The 20,063-nt window shown below is 43.0% G+C and overlaps 1 protein-coding gene across 4 annotated transcripts; it reads right to left on the bottom strand.

Moving 5' to 3' along the window:
- Positions 1-3,205: 3,205 nt before the first annotated feature.
- Positions 3,206-19,941, bottom strand: LOC119647481 (insulin-degrading enzyme). Of its 4 annotated transcripts, none has more exons than XM_038048427.1 (18): positions 19,648-19,941; positions 19,326-19,451; positions 19,122-19,256; positions 10,385-10,655; positions 10,215-10,320; positions 10,033-10,155; positions 9,742-9,944; positions 9,597-9,682; positions 9,422-9,536; positions 9,223-9,360; positions 8,952-9,158; positions 8,542-8,892; positions 8,239-8,470; positions 7,966-8,172; positions 7,695-7,852; positions 7,473-7,607; positions 7,203-7,412; positions 3,206-3,519 (listed from the first exon to the last, which is right to left on the bottom strand). In XM_038048427.1, the coding sequence occupies exons 1-18, from the start codon at positions 19,704-19,706 to the stop codon at positions 3,289-3,291; spliced, it is 3,093 nt and encodes a 1,030-aa protein (XP_037904355.1). In that variant the 5' UTR covers positions 19,707-19,941; the 3' UTR covers positions 3,206-3,288. The 4 variants fall into 4 exon arrangements, with proteins under 4 accessions (XP_037904355.1, XP_037904356.1, XP_037904357.1 ...); XM_038048428.1 differs by having other exon boundaries at positions 3,289-3,519; positions 19,326-19,464; XM_038048429.1 differs by having other exon boundaries at positions 3,289-3,519; positions 19,326-19,464; positions 19,548-19,688.
- Between the last annotated feature and the right edge of the window lie 122 nt (positions 19,942-20,063).

Below are 20,063 nucleotides of genomic sequence, written 5' to 3'. Positions count from 1 at the left end.
AGCGCTTTGATCCCTCACGTGTCATTAACACAAAATTAACGCGTCTATAGTCCGCACCGGATTTCAAAATAGACTACAAACGAAGAAATTCGCGACGGCCTAACTATGACAACTAGAACGCGAGCTAAAAATAAAAAAAACGGCTCAACCGCGCGTGTGGAGCCGTAAGTCTCCGGACCTGAGTGCCGTGATCGAGAGGGAAGATCCACGACAGATCACAATCCCGATCATAGTTTCTTCTGCCTCAGATATTTATTAAGGTGCGGCTCCTGAGGTTTCCTCCCATCCTTAACATCCTCAGGCTAGTATTTCAGAGGATGTTCCTATTAAGGTTTGATAGAGGAGGAAGAGAGAGAAAGTCCTCAAATAAAAAAAATTATTCACAATTCATGTTGTATTCATCCACTCCAAACAAAAAAGGAAATATATAAAAGTAAAAGGAGATTGGATCTTGGCCGCATTCGAGAGAAGAATTTTTGGCCCCCTACATGAGGATGGACAATTCCGTAGCCTACATAACGACGAAAACTATGAGCGGTACCATGACCGTCCGGTTGTGGATAAAATCCGGCTCAATAGGTTACGGTGGGCGGATCACTTAATCCGTATGGATGAGGATGATCCCACCCGGAAAATCTATAAGGGCAATATCTATGGTAGAAAATGAAGACGAGGCAGACCCTGCATAAGATGGAGCGATGGCGTTGGTCAGGACGCCAGACAGCTTTTAAGGATATCGAATTAGTGGACCTCGACGCAAAACCGGGATGTCTGGAGTTCCTTATTAAGACAGGCCTAGACCCGATTCCGGTTGTTGCGCCGTTGATGATGATGAAGAAAAGGAAATTGAAAAGTAAAATTATATAGACGAAAAGAAAAATTAAATTAAATCAAAGAAAAAAAATATAAAAAAAGAAACGAAATGAGATAAAAACAACACTTACACGTTGATTCACTTCGAGCTCGGCGTGTATTTATGGTTGTCCTGTTTATGTTTGTGGATAAAAATATTTAGACCATTAAAGTACGAGTTGCATAATTACATAATCTATTAATTCATTTTCTTCGAGATACCAAAACTCTATCGAATATTCCTTTCAAAATCACACATAAAATCATATTCACACCGAAGAGACGACTTGGACTTTAGAGCTTCTGCGGCTATTGGTACGCATGAGTTCACAGGATTTGTAATATTTGCAATTAAAGCCTTTGGACAATTAGCAATGGCAGAAGTTAAATCGCGAACGATACCAGCATTGGTGTTGAACAAATCATCTCGGGTCATTCCAGGTTTATGTGGCACGCCCACTAGGATAACAACTCAATCGGCGCCTTTAAAACAATCAGCAATTTCCTTTGCTCCAACGTACCCTTTTACACTCCTGGTTGTGTCGATCTCTATCCAACCTTTTCCCTATCTCCCCGTTCAGTCCAGCTGTTCCACTAAGAACTGATCCCCATGCCGCTTTCCGAAATTAATGTAATATCAATACTGCTCGACGGTAAATACCTAAAAAAATCAGTTTTCCATATCAAACATGTCGAAAATTTGTTAATTTTATAGGAATTTTTTAGTCAATTTAACTAAAACATCGAATTGTTCATTTTTATTTTTACAACTCGATAGTTCTTGCAAAATAGAAGGAGAAGCTCCTGTGCAGAGAAAGAATTATTACTAAAACTCGCTAACTGAACGTTGAGTTGAGTATTTTCCGTACGTTGAAGAATATTACGTGCAACTTAGTTGTAAGTAGGTTTGGATATTCCACCAATTTTAGCAATGGAGTTTGTACTCACTAAATTAGGAAAGAAAGCTTCGGACATTCACCTGCTTTCCACTGTTCCGCGACAGCTTTTGTTTTAAATCAATATATTCGATTCGTCGTTTACAATTTTTGTCGCTGGGTAAGTGACGTTCTCCGCAGTTCGCGCATTTGATGCGATCAGGTTCTCGATCGTTAACTTCGCATTGGGAAAAGTGATGATCGCCGCTACAAATCATACAGTTCATAAAGAGATGACAATGAGAAGAACCATGCCCATACATTTGGCATTTTGTACATTGCGTGGGGCCACGCCTTTTATTATCGTAGTAACTACAATGTACTGGGTGCATAATGGCTTTATGCGCTCTGAGTGAACTCATTTTCGTTCTCCCCCTTCGGAGATAAACGCTTTTATTTAGCACCTCCTCGTTTCTATTGATTTTTTACACCCAAGCAGGGAACGTTGAGGTCCGCCTTCAAATACTTCTTCAATTGTTCACAGGGCATATCATGCAGCCCTGATAACAATATTTTAATGGGGCGCAATTCTGGCCGTTGGTATGTGAAATATTTTACGTTTTTGGCGGTTAAGTAAGCCAATAACTTATCATAATTCGCAATATCCTCTAGCAAAAGTCTGCGTCCAATTGAAATAATTTTAATGGAAAATTTATCAATTTTCAATTCCCCAAGAATGGCGAGAATAGTCTCACGTTGTAGCTCCGTAAAAATTATTGGTGGTACTTTAATTTTTTTTGGTGCTTGTTCCTTTTCGGGAATTGAGGGAACAGTAACCTCATCAGCCAAAACCGAAAACGATTTTGTGACGACACTCCAGCACTTTTAGCCATTTTCAGCATTTTTAACTTGTCTCTGATGAGCACTTTTTCCGGGGAATCCTCCCGGGACCGTTTTATCCCACTCGCTACTATTGGCAATATTAAGGTTCACTTGTCCTTTATTTAAATGTAAGTTCTAGCAACAAAACGCCTCGAACAAGATTATTGATTAATACTTGGAATTTCAAACTCACTTCCGACTTCAATTCTGATGTATTCACATGCACTATCAGACATCGAATGAAATTATTTATAGTTTCTTGATCTTTTTCTTCGCCGACCTCTACGAGCACATGCCAATGATAATGACGAGATACGTGCAACACAATTTTGCTAACCTGGCTTATTAACTACTGAATACACTTGGCACTATGCCACCCTTCGATACCTATATTTGGAAAGTCCAGCTAAATCTCGCGTATAATCGAATTTTGACTACGCCTCGTGAATCTTTGCAACACCATTTTATTAAGGTTCTCATGCGGTACTCCAATTAGGGGTAACACATACACATTCATTTGCTGGAGCTTATCATGAAACTTGGGTCAGCTTGTCCAGCAATGTCCTCCCACCATAGTTCAAGAATTAAAACAGATATTTTCACGCCACAATTTTTATTCTATTTCACATCTATATTATGTTATTAGCTATTACATTCACATTTCAAAGTTAAGTTACAATTATAATTTACTTCTTGCACCTTTGGGTGTAATATCAAGATGGGGTTTCGCAATTGGATACAATTCTCTAGATGACTTGAATACAGTCAAGTCGGTAATTAAAAGATGTGAGGTTGGTTCCTTTGTACTCTGGTTGACGGATTCTAAGGTTTCCTTATCATGATCATTGATACCTGACACGATGTGGATCATGAGACTTCGTCGGGCCGGTGAGTCTTTGTCAATATATGCCTGGAAATATATAAATTAAAAATTCAGAAATGCAAATATCTTGCTAAATATAGTTGAGGAAATTTATCGGAATTATATTCGTTGGTAAGCGAAGCGATGTTGATTCTGACAAAAACGAATCGATGCAATTCTTTCCTTTCGCAAAGGTCCCCACGTTTCTCGGAAGTTTGTTTTAGAGTTCAGAGCTTTTAACTAAATTTGCCAGAATCCTGGCTTTGGGTGCCCTATTCTTCATCGTTACTTTTGTCACAGGACATAGTTTTACAAGAACTCCATCACGTACTCACTCTTCAGAATTGCATCCTCTATTTTTGTAACCAAAGAATGAAAAGCAGACTCACAGGACTTTCCACGCTGTTAAATATGTTGATTTTCATTAAGTGAGTGCCACCTAAATGCGTTCTCATGAATGTGACACACAACCAATTTCTCCAAAACTTTCAGCAAGAATGAAGTCAAGCTGATCTGTCTGAAGTTCTTTGGATTAGAATAGTCAACTTCCCAGGCGTCGGTATGAAGACTACCTTAACCTTCTGCCAAAAGGTAGGCACATATCCCAAAGCAAGACTTGCTAGAAAAATATTTCTTAGCAATTGTTCTAATTGTTCCATGCCCTCTTTTAGCATTGCTGAATAGATGCCATCCATGCCAGGTGCTTTGAAATGTCCAAACGACAGTATGGCAGCTTTCATCTTTTCATAGATAACAACCACTTTCGCAGTGTTTCAGTTCCCCTTGCAGCACTTGCGTGTTGAAGGAGTTGCAAGAAACGTCAACTCTCCCCCTACCACTAGCAATACAGAAATCACTTTCTTTTCTATTAGCACCTTCTCATTCTCTCATTGCACACTTGCACAAATTTGCAGAATTTGTGCAAACAAATCGCTAATCACCGCTGCAAGGAAAAGCTGCATTGACATCTGCGCTCTGCAAGAAACCCGATGGTCTGGTACCAAAAGCTGCGACATTGAACGCGAACGCGGTAAAAATGGCTACAAACTTCTCTATTTTGGTAACCCACACACTCAATATGGTGTTGGCATTGCCATCTCAGAGGGTTTCCGTGATGCCATTAAAGAAGTCGAACGATTTGATGATCGGCTGATGAAGCTCACCATTATATCAGCTGATCGCACTATTCACTTCTTCACCGCGTATGCACCACAGACAGGTGGACCTGATGCCGAGAAAGATGCGTTCTGGCAACTTCTCGATGAAAAGACTTGTCACGTGCCTGCTGACGATTACATAATCATTGCCGGCGACCTTAATGGTCATGTGGGTGAAAAGGCAGACGGTAACAGGTGCCATGGGGGAAAGGGGTTCGGAGCGCGCAATGAAGGTGGCGAGCGTATAATCGATTTTGCGGACACCCATGACCTTGTACTTATGAATACATGGTTCATCAAACGATTGTCTCATCTTCCCACATTTTATAGTGGGAACAATAAAACGCAAATCGACTATATTCTCATAAGACGCCAACATTTTACCACTGTCACTGATTGCAAAGTCGTTCCCTATGAGACCATCGCACCTCAACATCGGCCATTGATTGCCGTCCTGCGAATTAAGCCACCGATAAAACAGCGTGAGGAACGCACTGGCCCGCCGCGCATTAAATGGTGGTGATTTGGTGAGAAGAAAGAAGAAACGGTCTCACTCATACGATTGCCAACCATTACGAATGTGGAAGAATCATGGAACCAAATGAAAGACACGATCCACAAAGCGGCCTCTGCAACCCTCGGGGTCACCAAGCCGGGTAAGCGGTACATCAACCGAGATACTTGGCTTCGGAATGATGATGTTAAAATGAAGGTCCGTGAAAAGAAACGCCTCTACCACAAATTTCTCAACGATAAAACACCTGCTAATTGGCAAATTTATAAGAATGCCAACCGGGGAGCAAAGAAAGCGGTCGTTGTCACCCGAGCAAACCATTTCAAAAATCTTTACGATAAACTGGACACTCGGGATGGCGAGAGAGATCTTTATCGACTTGCTAAAAGCCGTGATGAACGCACACAGGATATCGAACATTTCTGTTGCGTTAATGACAAGAACGGTACTTTGCTTACCAACCGTCGAGCCGCAACGGATAGATGGCGAGAATACTTCGAGCAGATTTCAACTGAAGAATTTGCTCATCCTCCACTTCCACAATCATTGCCGACATTTGGAGCAGTTCCACCAGTCAGCGCAACTGAAGTCGAGGAGGCATTTGCAATACAATATTGTATCACACAACTTCATTGACAAATCGCTGCGAGTAGAGATCGCCGGGGCAGACCGCGCTTTGTGTGGCGAAGGCTTAAGACGTTATACTCAGTAATGATATCCTCCAATCTGATGGCGCAGTGAGCAGTCTGGTCGGAACGCTCAGAATCACCCTCATCTGGATTACCGATCATGGGAACATAGAAGGGAATGAATAAGTCAACGGACTGGCCAGGTGGGGCCCGGCTCCTGACTGATGAGCGCAGTTAACACGCTGCTAGCGATTGCGAGAAATAGAATCTACTCGCATATTTGAGAGCTGCTGACTTCTGATAGGGAAGGAGGATCTGGCCTCATACTATAACACCCGATCGTGAGATTTTGCGCGCAAATATGTATAGGATATCTGCGATTTGCACAGGGCCTATAGTGGACCATGCCGCGACTGGACTGTGCACTCCATAATCAACTCAATAATCGATTAACTTTACTGTTTCTTACCAGGGCAGAGGCAGGCGTCAGGCACTGCCTCACCTTTACCCTGGGAGCAGATGTTCAATGCTCCTTTATGTAATTCGAAGAACACGACATGACTGTGAATTATGTACATTGAGCGTAAATCCGCCCAGACTTTGGGCCAAAGCTTGGCCAGAGGTGAACATATTTTTTTTTAAGAATTGTGGGAACTTAAGTGTGCATCCACTTGATATTGGACCGGATCGCTTTTACGCCCAATATAAATCGCAGTCATGTCGTCTTTTGCGAATTATATAAAGGAGCATTTAACATCTGCCGTTCGATCACGCTGCTCCCAGGACAGAGGTGAGGCAGCGTCTGACGATTTGTCTCTCCTTTGGCAAGAAAGCGGAAAACCGTCTTCACTTAATATTTTTGAAATTGGGATGCTAAGCCTTAAACGAGGGGTCTGTAGACCAAAAAAAGAGGGAGTAAGTTGCTCCCTCTTTGGTCTGATCCGACATCAAGTGGATGTGGACTTAGGACCCCGCAATTCTTAAAAAAATAGATTAACTTCTTAACTTTCTTCCCTGAATGATCTAATCTTTACATAAATATATCATCAGTGTAGATGTTGGATATGGCAAGAATGTTTATCCGGACTAACTAAGCTCAATCACGAGGAGAGACTTCTCCACTGAAATATCCCGTCCCCGTGCTAGGTAGGTTGCCAAGAAAGATGCACCACAGATCGCACCCTCATTCGGTGCTTCTCTTGCTTCCAGTGTCAGTGAGGCACGGCCTGTTGAAATCCAACCCCTCTCCCCCCGAATAGCAACCCCGGAAGAACAATAGGGAGCCAGGGCCATTCATGTTACGAGCGATATCGGGTTTGTTTTCACATTGTGTTTCTTAATTTCCTCTTTGATGAATACCTCTTAATATCTCCCAACCCTTCTAACAATTATAAATATAAAAATTATTAAAAACTAAATATTTTTACTCACTTTATAGAAGTTTAGTAGCTCTTGCTTCGTAATTTTTCTCAATATCGCAACTTCAGCCAAATCCCTTTCAAAGTGATAAGACGATATCGATATTTCGCTCAGATATCGGTGAAACACCACTGAAAGCTTTTTCGGTTTCTCTAGCTTCTTCGAAATGAGTGCTTCCTTATGCGCGTTGAAATCACTCTCGCTCATTTTCTCAAGTTGACCCTGCGATAGTAAAAAATTGAAAATTCACTGAAAGCTTAATAAGAAATATCTCAAACTTACCAACATCTCTTTGAGGAAACATTCTATCCTAGTTTCAACAAACTCTGGATGTTTGTCGGATTGCACAATGATTTTAATACCAGTCGTTCCGGTAGTTTTTCTCGATCCAAGATGAACTATGTAACCTAATTGTTCCTCGAAAAGAAAAATGAAGAATATTTCAAATAACAAAGTTTGCTTGAAAGAAAGTCTGAGGCGGTATTAAACGTCTGTGGGACTTACTTGAGTTCGCAATATATTATAGCATGGCTCGTTCAGTACTTGGGCTACCAAATCAACAAACACTGAAGAAGTATCGTTGATTATCCCACATTGCAAATACAGTTGAGCGCATGATGATTTATGGAATTTATTGTCACTTTTGAATAAATAGGATTCACCTGCGATAAATAGGTTTACATGAGTTTCGTAATGTGTTTCAAAACTTAGTAGTCAGTAGTAAGTTTAATGATCGCTATAATAAAGTTTTATGGAAATTTATCATCAGAATTACCTTCAGGCAGTTTGTACTCTCGTTTAAGTAGCAATTGCCGCGATAGCAATGGTAATATAACGGAATTCGTTGAATTTATCTTATTGCTAATTATGTCAGCTACATCTAGTGCCGCTTGTTTATTAATGTTTCCGTAAATAAAACATTCTGCGTGGAATCTAGACAAAAATTCTTTTAAAAACCATTCAAGTCGTTCGGGAGTCAGACCTAGAAGAGACGATTTACGATAAACCTAACGAGCAAGGATCAGGTATTGGTTACTAAAAATCTTACATTTTATCGCTGCCTCTAATTCAGACTTTGACCACGCGTTTTCAACTAGGATCAACGCCAAGTAATACAAGGAATGTTGGTACGGTTGATCTGCCACGAAGTTCTTTAGTAACAATCGAAATTCTTCTTTCAAAATTTCAAAGCGTTGCGGGTCTATTTTAAAATCAAACAAATGATCCAAAACCTTCTCGATCAGAACCTTTTGTTTGTGGCTGTATCCGCTGAATTGCAGCTGCAAGTGATAGAAGGACGATAGATGGTCATCTCTTATGAAGTTTGGATTTAATTAATTTTCTTTCATACCGACACTCCCGAGGTTGATGTGGATATATTGAATCTAAGGCCAGCTAACTCAATATTATATAAGTATTCGTTTAGATTGTCCTTGAACAAGGCAACAAGCATATGCGTTAAGTCAAAATTCAATGGGTCATTGCTAACAATTGGACTAGAAATATCGATGTTCACGAACGTTTTCGGCTTCAGAAATTCCGAGTCTTGTTTATGCCAAACCCTCAGCGTTGGCGAATCAAGTATTATAATTGGGTGTTTCGAAGAATCACTGTCCTCTCGCATTATAGTAAAATCAGTCGGTATGAAGGGGTTAGGTTCCGGTAGGATGAAGTTCTCATTTAATTGGCAGTCCTTCCATTTCTGAAATTATACATCGACTTTATTTCGGGCTCTCGTTAGGTAAATTGAATTCTTATCACCTGTAGCAATGTCGTCGATATTTTCTCAACTTCAAACTTGGTGCCATACCAAGGTTCCGAACGCATTGTATCCTTCTCGAATTTTTGACCTACAGCAACTATCCGGCACTTTTCCGGCATAAAACAATCAAGCAAATCCGTTATCAGATCAGGACGCCAGTCGTCGCTCAACCAAGGCGCCGAGAGGACTTCTTCAAGGGGGTATAACTAAGTTTTGGAAAGTATACATTGTTTGCACGTCATTCTGTGATTATTAAACAACAAAACTTACATGCAAAGCGTCTGATAGATTATTCACAAGAGAAGTTGGATCCTCCTTGTCTTTAAATCTGAATCCCAACTCATTTAAATTAAATAACTCATCAAATATCCATTTATCAGGTTTTCTCTCTTGCAGCATTTTGATATACTGCAACAAAAGTTGTTGTTTTCATAATAGAAATTGGATCTAGCTTACTTGTCGATCTTACTTGAAAAATATATTCCACGATTTCGTCAATTTTCTCCAAACCTTCTTCTGTTAAGGATATACTAATGTCGAAGAATCCAAACCCACCTATAAAATCGGTGTGCGATGAATACAACCTGTTAAAATAATTATGTACATAATTCATTTGGAACTCCCTCAAAAGTTTTGATTTTTACCCGTTGCACCATCCTTGCTTTCGCAGCTCCGATAGTATGCTTCCCTTCCCTTCATGCCCAATCAAATGACTAACGTAATGTCCCGGCTACGAAACGATGTTTTCATAAAATTACACAATTTACAATTTTCAAAAAAGAAACCTACATTCGATTTGTAGTGCTTGGAAAGGTCGTCAATGGTAAAGCTTAGTGTGAGTGCTCTAATATCCTTTACTGGAACAATGTACACTTTAGTGCCATATTGCTCCTTACTGTACGGTTCATTTTGCCAAAGTTGTCGACTAATATTCTTATTAACGATTTGTGAGAATTTAGGTACCACCATTTCTTCTAATTCATCCAGCGATTCTAGACAAGGAAATCGGTTAAAGCTTTTACGAGACACTAACCATTCAAGGACAAAACATTGTACGAGACAGTCTTTTCTTTGGCTTACCTTTTCCGATCACAGCTAAACACATTATGTTTGCGGAATACCATTTGTCATGGAATTTCATAAGTTCCTCACGAGTATTAATTCCGCGCTCTGTAGGAACTGTGAGCAGCGTATCTTTGTTACCTAAGCAATCACACCAAAGTAGGATAGAATTCAAAAGCACAATATTTTTTAAATGTTACCTGTCCCAAATTTGCTATAAGGATGATCAGTTTTCCCCAAATATTTGTTTACTTGACGCAATCTCCATGCGTCTACAGGTATGTTTTTCTCATGTTCCGAGTTTACCTAAATAAAATTTCCCTAAATATTCAAAATCTCACTGAAATGGCTTTAAAACTATAAAACTTACGGCATTAATCTCTCTTAAAGTTGCACTCTCAGTGAACAATGGCGATATAAAAAATTGAGCAAAGCGGTCCAAAGCGCCGTCCAATTTATCGGGGGCCACATCGAAATGATAGCGTGTGTTGTCCGAATATGTTGCTGCATTCGAGCTTCCTCCGTTTTTAGATAAGTACGTTGAGTAATCGTTTTCGTCCGGATATTTTTCGGTACCCAAGAATAGCATATGCTCACAGAAGTGCGCTAAGCCGGGTATGTAATCAGGGTCGCTCATATACCTGTAAAGGAATGTTATTTTATCAATCACAACGTATTTCTTTTCTGCGATTTTAACAGGGAAATTTGAGTGCTTAGGTTTGGATCCTGGAAGACGGCGACAATTAGTCGCTAAAATATGCATATTTGCAAATTAATAATTTTTGGACACTACTATTACTGCCAGGTCATCTGCAAAACCAATCAATGTTGCCTCCTTTGGCACGCGGAGGCCGAGCACTTCGTTATACATTATGTTCCTCAGCAGGAGCCCCAGTACAGAGCCTTGGGGAAACCCTGCAGTCACAACATATTCCTTCGGTCCGTGGTCTGGCTCATATCAAGCAAATCTCTCCGAGAGTTAACTCTCGATTATCCAAGCTAAGTAATCAGGGACATCCAGTTTAGCCAAGGTGCCCTTAATCCAACCCCAGTTGGCAGGGCCAGGTCCAAGACCGTTGCAATGGCATATACCGTAGACAGCGCTCTGCGAAACCTGCATTGTCGCTCCGATAGATCACCAGCTAGCTCAACGAACGGAAGCAGCTTGTTGTATACCACCCTCTCCAACATTTTCCCCATAATGTCCAAAAGACAGATAAGGCGATATAAAGAGGATGCGCGTCAGGTTTTGTATGGACATTCGATAACAGAACCAACGTTTGCTTTTTCCACTGAGCGAGAAACACTCTTTCGACCATGCATAATTCAAATGTAGTTATGAATCATGCGGGCCTGGTTTTAGCAGCCAACTTCAAGGCTTTGTTCGGAATCCCGTCCAATCCCGGAGCCTTGTCTTCAATTCGTCCACAGATCTCCCGTAGTTCCTCCTCGGTCACCTCGGGGATTGAGAAGACATCCTAATGAATTGTAAGAGGACTATAAAACGCTCGCCAATTGGCAAATTCTTAAGAATGGCAACTGACAAGCAAAGAAAGCGATCGCTGTCACCCGAGCGACCAATTACAAAAATCTTTATGATAAACTGGACACTCGGGATGGCGAGAAAGATCTGTTTCCACTTGCCAAAAGCCGAAACGAATGCACCCAGGATATCGAACACTTCTGTTGCGTTAATAACGGTACTTTGCTTACCGATAGATGCCGAGAATATTTCGAGCAGATTTCAACTGAAGAATTTGTCCATCCTCCACATCTAGAATCATTCCCGCTCATCTGAAATGGCAAATTGGTCTCGAAACCTTACCAGGGGTATACTGGTACCATGGGAACCGGGATAGCCCCTGGACTCTCATACTTCGGGTGAACTCCCGTTGTATGTGAGTACAGCTCAGTTGTTTGCGGTTAGCCCCTAGTGGGAGTTTCATGGGAGTTGTGGTTATGCTCAACCGAGAAGAGACCTTCGGGCCTCGGCGTGGTGTTGCGTTTCAACACGGGTGTTGGTATAGACTGGTACTGTTGTTGCTTGTCTCAGCGGGGCTCTGATTGTGGTCACAAAATCAATCCGTGTCTTAAGAAGACTATGGGATTAACTCGCAAGACAGGTGCCCACTTTAAACCCTCAAGAACTTAACTGTCAGCGCAACTGAAGTCGAGGAAACAGTAAAACGAATGAAATCGGGGACAGCAACAGGACCTGGCGACATCGCATCTAAGCTCTGAAAAGCAAAGAGCTAGGACCCAATACTGTGGCTCAGTGAATTCTTTAATCGGGTTATTCAGGAAGGTAGAACACCATCTGATCGGCAAGAAGGCCGGCCGATTACATTCAGATCCGGCAATTGATAGAACTAAATGACGAAACCGATCACGAATACGCTTGTGAACTGGACAAAGGCTGAACAAAAACAAGAAGTCGCGGGCACGTCACATGTGGTGATTTTTGTCCACGAATCTTGTTCATTACAACCTTGTAAGCAGCACTCCACGGGTTCGTATTTGTGTCAAGGCACAATTGGTTGTAGCAATTCCGCTTACGTTTCCGTATAGCTTTCTTAAGGCGACTTTGAAGATCACTGTATTCTTCTCCTACTACCGATGTTCTGGCTTCCACCCGGTCTTTTGGCAAAGCCTCCTCGCCCGCAGGCACGATGCTCTCAATAGCGAAATTTCTTAGTTCCACCAGTAGTTTAGTTTCCTACTGTGACAGAACTTGCGTCGCGGCATTGTAGAGTTGCATGCCTCAGTGACCGTTGTCATAACTGGATCACTTTTTTTAAAGTATCGTTCTCTTCTGATCGTAATCTCCTTCTAAAACCGCGAGGAATGTCTCTTCCTCGAAAATTCCAGTTGGCCACCCAGCTATTCTGGTTTTTCTGCTTTTGTTGCTAACTTGACTGTCGCGTTCCCCGTTCCCGATGTCGAGGAAGATGGCCTGATGATCACTGTGGGTGTAGTGATCACTTACCCGCCAGACGACCACTCTCGCCAACGAGATACGAGGTAAGTCAGATCGACGATTGAGCCTAGCCCTCTGCTTCGGAAGGTGGGCACGCATCCAACGTTGATTAGTACGATGTTCACCTCCGCGAAGCTTTCAAGGAGGATTTGGCCCCTGGTGTTCGTCACTCGACTTCCCCAGTCTACAGTCTACGTACAAAGCTGGCTCCTGTGAATGCCATTCTTCCTTGAATGACTTGCCGTCGACATGCCTATATTACCGCGTTTCTCGATGGGTCTTTCACCCACGTAGCACTAGCAAAATTTCGGTAGGGTTCACATATTACCGCCACATCCACGTTCGACTCTCGAATGGTTTCTGAGAGTAAGTTTTGAGTTGCCTCGCAACAATAATAATAACCAGGGGCTTGAAGTGTGCTAGAGCACCTTATTCAAGACCGTAGCGGTGCACTACAGTATACTGTAGGAGGCAATGTGTTCAGCATTACGCTCGCCCGAGATTATTACCCTGATGTGGCTCAGGTACTCATTCACAGCTGAGTCGACTAGTATCCGACGTCAAATCACGATACAAATCCCACTGCCCACTGCCACCAGTGAGATTTGAACCGCGACCTTCCGTACGATAGCCTTGTGCTCTAACCACTCAGCTATCTGAACATTCGCAATGGTTACGGTTAGTTTGTATCAACCTCATCCAGCCTTACAATTCAGCTCCCTCCTATATGCTGGACATCTGCCACTACCTGCAACGCGTCGGTCGTCCACTTCTTTTTCCCTTTGCACAACATGCATTATGGATCTCCCCTGCAGTCATTGATAAGGTGGCCCTCTTGTCCACACTTATTGCACCTTCTCAACCTATCGTGCTCACTAGTACATGCTGCTGCAAAGTGATCGAAATTGAGGCATCTGAAGCATCTCTTGAGAGATACTTACTCCCTAAGTCGGCATACGACCCTACTTATTCTTTCCTTGCCTTGTAATCAGTTTAATCCCTGATTCCACCGGCAAGTTAATAATAAAGTCTGTGTACCTCCGTATGACTTCTTCATCCGTTTGATAAGGTTGAATTGTTCCCTAAGAGCAGATATCCTCTCGTGATGTGACCTCGTCTACGTCTTTGCACTCGATTACTATCTGTTGCTTTCGAGATTTCACATCTGCTTGCTCACCCAGCACCTTCTCCACGCGCAAACTATCCACTGTCTTCTCGATAAATTTGTTTAGTTCCGGCATTATATTCCCTTTTTGCGTACGCCTGGTATGACTCACACTGCCACCCAGGTCTGTCAATTCCAGATCGGTTTTGATTTTCCGAAGGTTATATGCGTACGACATATCTCCTTTCTTGAAAATAACAATTACTTCCGGACAAATCTTCTTTTTCCCCATCTGCCGCTTTTTGCCACCCAGGCAGTTGTAGACTCTTTACTTCTTGTCAAAGTTGGAGCCGTAATCAAAGAACTACCCGGAACATTCGCCGGCTATGCTTTCTTCGGCGTTGAGCTTGTTGGACACCTAGGGTTTCAATTATTTCATCCCTACTCCGTTTGTCGTGTCCTCATCTACCCTATGTTGAGGAGGCGTTTCCCGCGTGACTTTGCCACATGGCTCTTGGGCGTTTTTTTCCTCCACATCCCTAATATACAACTTATTGCCAGGTATAAGAGCCCTTATATTTTGGTGGATATTCCACCTCTCCTTAATGAACTCACAGAAACCATTTATGCGTTCCCCTAGTAAAACAAATACTATTGCAGTTTGCTACCTTCAACGATCATCTTTTATAGCATCGATAGTTTGTCAGTCCGGGGACTCTCCTAGATTCTTTCCGAGTCCCGCGATTAATCTCGACTGCCTAGGGATAATGTTGTCTTCAGTGACCTTAAAAGTTTTAAGCTTTTTCGAAAAGGATCCGATGTAGATTTCATTTTCACTCCCCTAAGATCTCTTGTAGCATTATATGCTAAAGTAGTCAATTTTCCCGCTACTGAGGGACTGCGGTCGCAGGGTATCGCCCAGTTGCCGACTTTCAAAAACCGTCGGCACTGGATTTCCGAAGCCCTGCACAGCAAAAACAATTATCTTTCTTGTCCTCCATGTTTTGTTTGATTTCTGGGTGTCCTTCCTATCGCCAATTTTCATCCACGGGTGGGCGTTTACTTCCCAACTACCCAGCCTGGGCATAAGCATGCCCATAACGCATTTACCGAGCATTCCTTTATCCGCACGAAGGTACGCGCCTGATGGGAGATTTGGCAACCCCACACAGGCCCCGTACTGGACTACTGTGCTGGACACGCTTCCTGCTGGGTAGTATGAATAGCGTTTTAGTGTGTTTACGACAAACCGTACTATAGTGTTGCTCTAGTTTTTAGTGAGTTAGCTGTTGGATATTATGAATAAAGCTTAAGTATTCAGAGACAAAGATGGTTCACGGTTAACATCTGCGAACTACTTCAGTCGTGCTACTCCCAGGGCAGAGGTGAGGCAGTGTCTGATGGGTTGATTCTGGCCTGGACGAAACCGTAAGCCATTCTCGTCTCTTCTTCCGGTCCGACATCAAGTGAATAAGGAATTAGAACCCCTCAATATTCAAACAAACGAAAAATACTAAATAGAATGATGTGACCGGTCAAATTAATCCTTTTTTCTGCATGAACTAGACCTTCTTGCCTAAATCTGAAATAACTAATCGATGAAGCTGGCCTGAGAGAACAATAATCGTTCCAGTCAGGTCCATTCCTTAGCGCGGACATCATTAACGCGGGAGTGCCATCCTTTCCTCGTGGATCCTCTTTCCTAGACGGCTTTATAATCTCGTCCAATTTCTCAGCATGTCACTAGCTGCTCCTCTCTAGCAGCCCACCCGGACCATCATGCCCTCAGTCTCTCTCTACATCTACAGCAAATTCTCCCTTCACTCCACCATCCGCACAAATGCAGATCTTTCAATCTGACAAACTGGGACGATTTCCAATGCGACTTAGACAGCGTGCTGGGCCCTCCCCTGGACAAATCGCGCATCCACTCTAATGTTGAGCTAGATACATACATCCGGAAAGTCAACTCTGCCTTCGAAACTACAATTGACAAACACGCTCCATTTAAAGAATCTGGTTACTACAAATACGGGTGCCTTTCCCCCTCAACCCTCCTCTTAGTCCGCGATAGAAACAGACTACTGCAGCGCAGGAAACATTTATTTCACCGGTCACGGAACAGATGCAACGCTGACTACCGTCTCCTCTCCGAGATCTTCAAAGACCTGTCCAGCAAAATCAATGAAGCTATTCGGTCCGAACTGAATGCATCTTACAAGAAACTCCTCAAATCCCTTAAACCGGCCCACAAGTTTTCTCAGTAATTAATCGATTGGCCGGAAGAAAAAAATATATATATATATATAAACCCCGATAAAAATAGGTAACCTCCAGTGTCACTCTCCCGAGGAAAAAATATCCGCCTGCGTAGACTATTTCAGCCACTTATTCAGAACAAAACCGCCAGCGGACCCCATCTGGAACTCGGTGGTCGCCAATGCTGTCTGCGGTAAAAGGTTGAGCTTGGAAGGGTCTTGCCTTTGCCCCTTTTCTCCCAGATGCCCGGCTGATGCAGTCAGAACAGGCCCGTTCGCCTCCTTCTTTACCTCCCTAGAAGAAATTGAAATTGCAATCTCCCGGTGCAACAATAAAAAATCTTCGGGCCCCGATGGCATCCCGAACTTTATTCTGCGGAAGTGTGCGCCTACCATCAGTGAACGTCACGCCATCCTCTTCAGCAACTGCCTGAACAACGGCCACTTCCCGGTATCTTGGAAATCAGCCCTCCTCATACCTATCCCTAAGATGGGGTGCTCCGGCGATCTCAAAGATATGAGGCCCATCTCTCTTCTTTCCACCTCAATAGACACTACTCCGCCATCATTCCACTTAACCAATTCGGCTTCGAAAACCTCAGATGCACCGAGCAGGCAATCATGTACCTGCAAGACCATATCCTCAATCAACTGGAAAACAGGCATTGCACCGTAGCCTGCGCCTTAGACCTCGAAAAGGCGTTTGATTCTGTTTGGAAAGAGGGATTGCTCTACAAACTAATCCATTCCAATTGCCCCCTCCCCTTATTCAGAATCCTCGCAGACTTCATCTCCAATAGAACTTGCCACGTGCGTTCTGATGGACTACGCTCCAGCGACTCCCCGGTAAACTCAGGAGTCCCTCAGGGATCTATTCTAGGCCCCAAACTTTTTAACATATTCCTCCACGATATTCCCCTCCCTCCCGTAAACTTATTCCCCACGACAACGGCAAGTCAGGCAGCCCTTCTCCCGCCCTCTCCCTCCAACGACAATGGTCCTCCCGCGTCAGGAGGGATCCTCTTCGCTGATGACACCATGCTAGATGCGAGTGGTGTCAGGCCCTCAATAGCCTCCCTCTCTCTCAATATCCTAACCAATAGGGTCATCGCTTATTTCAACCGTTGGGCCCTTACCGTTAATTCCCTTAAATCTGAGGTTATTTGCTTCAGAAACCCCAGTTGGAAGTGCCACTGGCGCACAGTACCAGAAAGCAAAAACCTGCATTTATGCATTGCTAACCACACACTCAAGCCGAAATCAAATATTAAATACCTGGGAATCTCCCTCAACAACAGACTTAAATCCAACCCTCACGTCAGATCTGCTATCGCCAAGGCCTCTAAGGTCTCAGCTGCCTTAAAAAACCTCCTCTCATCCCGGGCCCTGTTCCCTGCCACCAAAACCCTTTTATACAAAACTCTCATTCGTCCAATCCTGACCTACAGTTTCCCAGCATGGGCTACCATGTCACCGAACGTAGCAGAAGCCCTCCAACGCTTTGAAAGGATGATACTCAGGAAATGCACGGCCAAATACAGAAGGCCAAACCTAAAATTCCACCAAAACTCTCTTCTGTAGGACCTTTCCGGGGTTTGCCCCATAATTCCGCACATGATCAAGTTGTCGCGCGTCAGACTGAAAAAGTGGCCGTCCCACCCTAACCCGCTGATAAAAAATCTCGCTAAACGTAATGCACTATTACGCGAGCAGAGGTACTACGTGTCAGGGCTGACTCTCCTCTCGGACAGCAACTCTCCTTTCAACCATCACGCCTCCCCTCCCTTCGTCATCCTCTCCTTTTATCAAAGCTCCTCCCCGGACTTCCATAGAGGCTAAACGCGTAAGTTCAATGTTCTGGCAGTCAATCCCCGCGCAGGTGTAGATCACCTTTTATTATTTTTTTTTTACTTAGTCCAGATTAAGACAATAGAAATTAATTAGCCTGTACATAATGTGATACCTCCAAGCATTAATTTCTTCCCTAAATAAAGGTCCCTCCTTCTACCAATTAAGCCCCACAATACATGCCCCCCGCAATCCCACAGTCCTTTTCACCCCTCCCGCCTTGGGTCACTGTCCTCGCAGAGGCCCAAATCGAGTAAAAGGTAGCCCTTTCTCAGAATGCTAACACCATTGAGGAAGGACTGCGCTTTACTCCAATTCCGTTAATCAATCCTGTCCCTAAAAAACTCCCTTTTTTCTGTTTCCCAGTACGGAGTACTATTTTGTGTTATGTTTGTTTAGTTGTGTTATAAATTATTCTTAGGTTTAAGCACATGTTATGTCAAATAAGCACTGACATGCACCACCTTTTCACTTTATAACATGTAACCGGCTAGGCCGGATATCTCCGTAGGTTAGCGTTACATATTTAATTAGTCACGCTTGAGCTTTTAAGTTATTATTCCCTTTGTACCGCACATGTATTTCTTTTCTTTGCTCAATAAATAAATCTGAAATCTGAACAATAATCGTCATCAACTGAATTTCGAAAAAAAGTACTCGTTCCAGATTCGATTTAAGAAAAACCAGATGTAGTAATTCCAATTTTTCAAGATTGCAGCCGTTGTCAGGAGTCATTTGAAAAACACGCTCGACTTAAAGAGTCGATATCTTCACAAATTTCCGAGAAGAAATAAATAGAACCCAGAAAATTCCTACTCATTCGTCATCCTAGCCCCAATTGTAATGCAAAGATTTCCAGGACCTAAGACCTTGTGGGCCTGTTCTTTTCAAAATCTAATAATTGACTCAATCTACTCACCCGACTCGAACACACATCGCTGCAGCCGAAATATCAGTAGCTGGATCGCTAATAAGGAGCACCTTGAGTCCATTCTCTAGCTGGAGTCCTCGATACTCCCTGCAGTCTTGTTGTGACTTTATTATATTCTCGACCCTGGAAAGTTTAGTCATTTCAGAACTGCCCACGACAGGCTGTGATCTCATCAAGCGCAAAAGTAATTACCTCTTCAGTTTCCCATACTTTTGTGTAATTGAGTCCGCAGACACGTTCTGCAGAGGTTGTGAATGCATTTTCGCAATCGTTTGGGGTCGCATGCCAGCTCGTAGATTCGATAATAAACTACAAGTTCTGAAAATCAAACCTGTTAGGGGACAGAATAAAAGAACGAGAAAAGTGCGCGTTGCTTGACACACGGAATGACAACACAAAGTAAATGGCAATTACTTTTTATGCAACTGGAGGCAAAGGTAATTTACGAAAATTTGGGAGAAACGGCACCGTTCTGAAGTGAACGTCCAGTTGGAATGCACTGCGGGCCACTCACCTCTTCAAACAATGTCGATCATGGGCGAAAGACGCGTTGAATACTCGGAAAATAAACATTAACTTAAGATTTATCTAAGTCACTCGAAGACAATAAATGCTCGATTGATGGATCTTGACATTGAAATTTCAGATGACAAGCTCGGCTACTTCTTGTTCGTGGCGCTAGACTCATTTCCACCAATCATATGTTCCGCGTATTGTTGGATAGAAATTTGTAAACAATCGCAGCAATTCACTCCTTTTTGGTAACCATGGGTTTGCTTCCTCCAGGCTGTCTGGCACTGGCAAAGACACGACTCCCTTGCGAAGAAAAGCGAATTCTACTGAAGAAAATGCGCACTTCCGTCGAACCCTCACAACTCCTGGCTGTCAGTCGTGATTGCCGCACTGGCAGCCCGCACCAGTCAACCGTTG

Source organism: Hermetia illucens, chromosome 2 (assembly GCF_905115235.1).
Source record: "Hermetia illucens chromosome 2, iHerIll2.2.curated.20191125, whole genome shotgun sequence".
NCBI lineage: Eukaryota > Metazoa > Arthropoda > Insecta > Diptera > Stratiomyidae > Hermetia > Hermetia illucens.
Note: the sequence above shows the minus strand (reverse complement) of the source record. Positions and strands in the feature narration are given on the sequence as shown.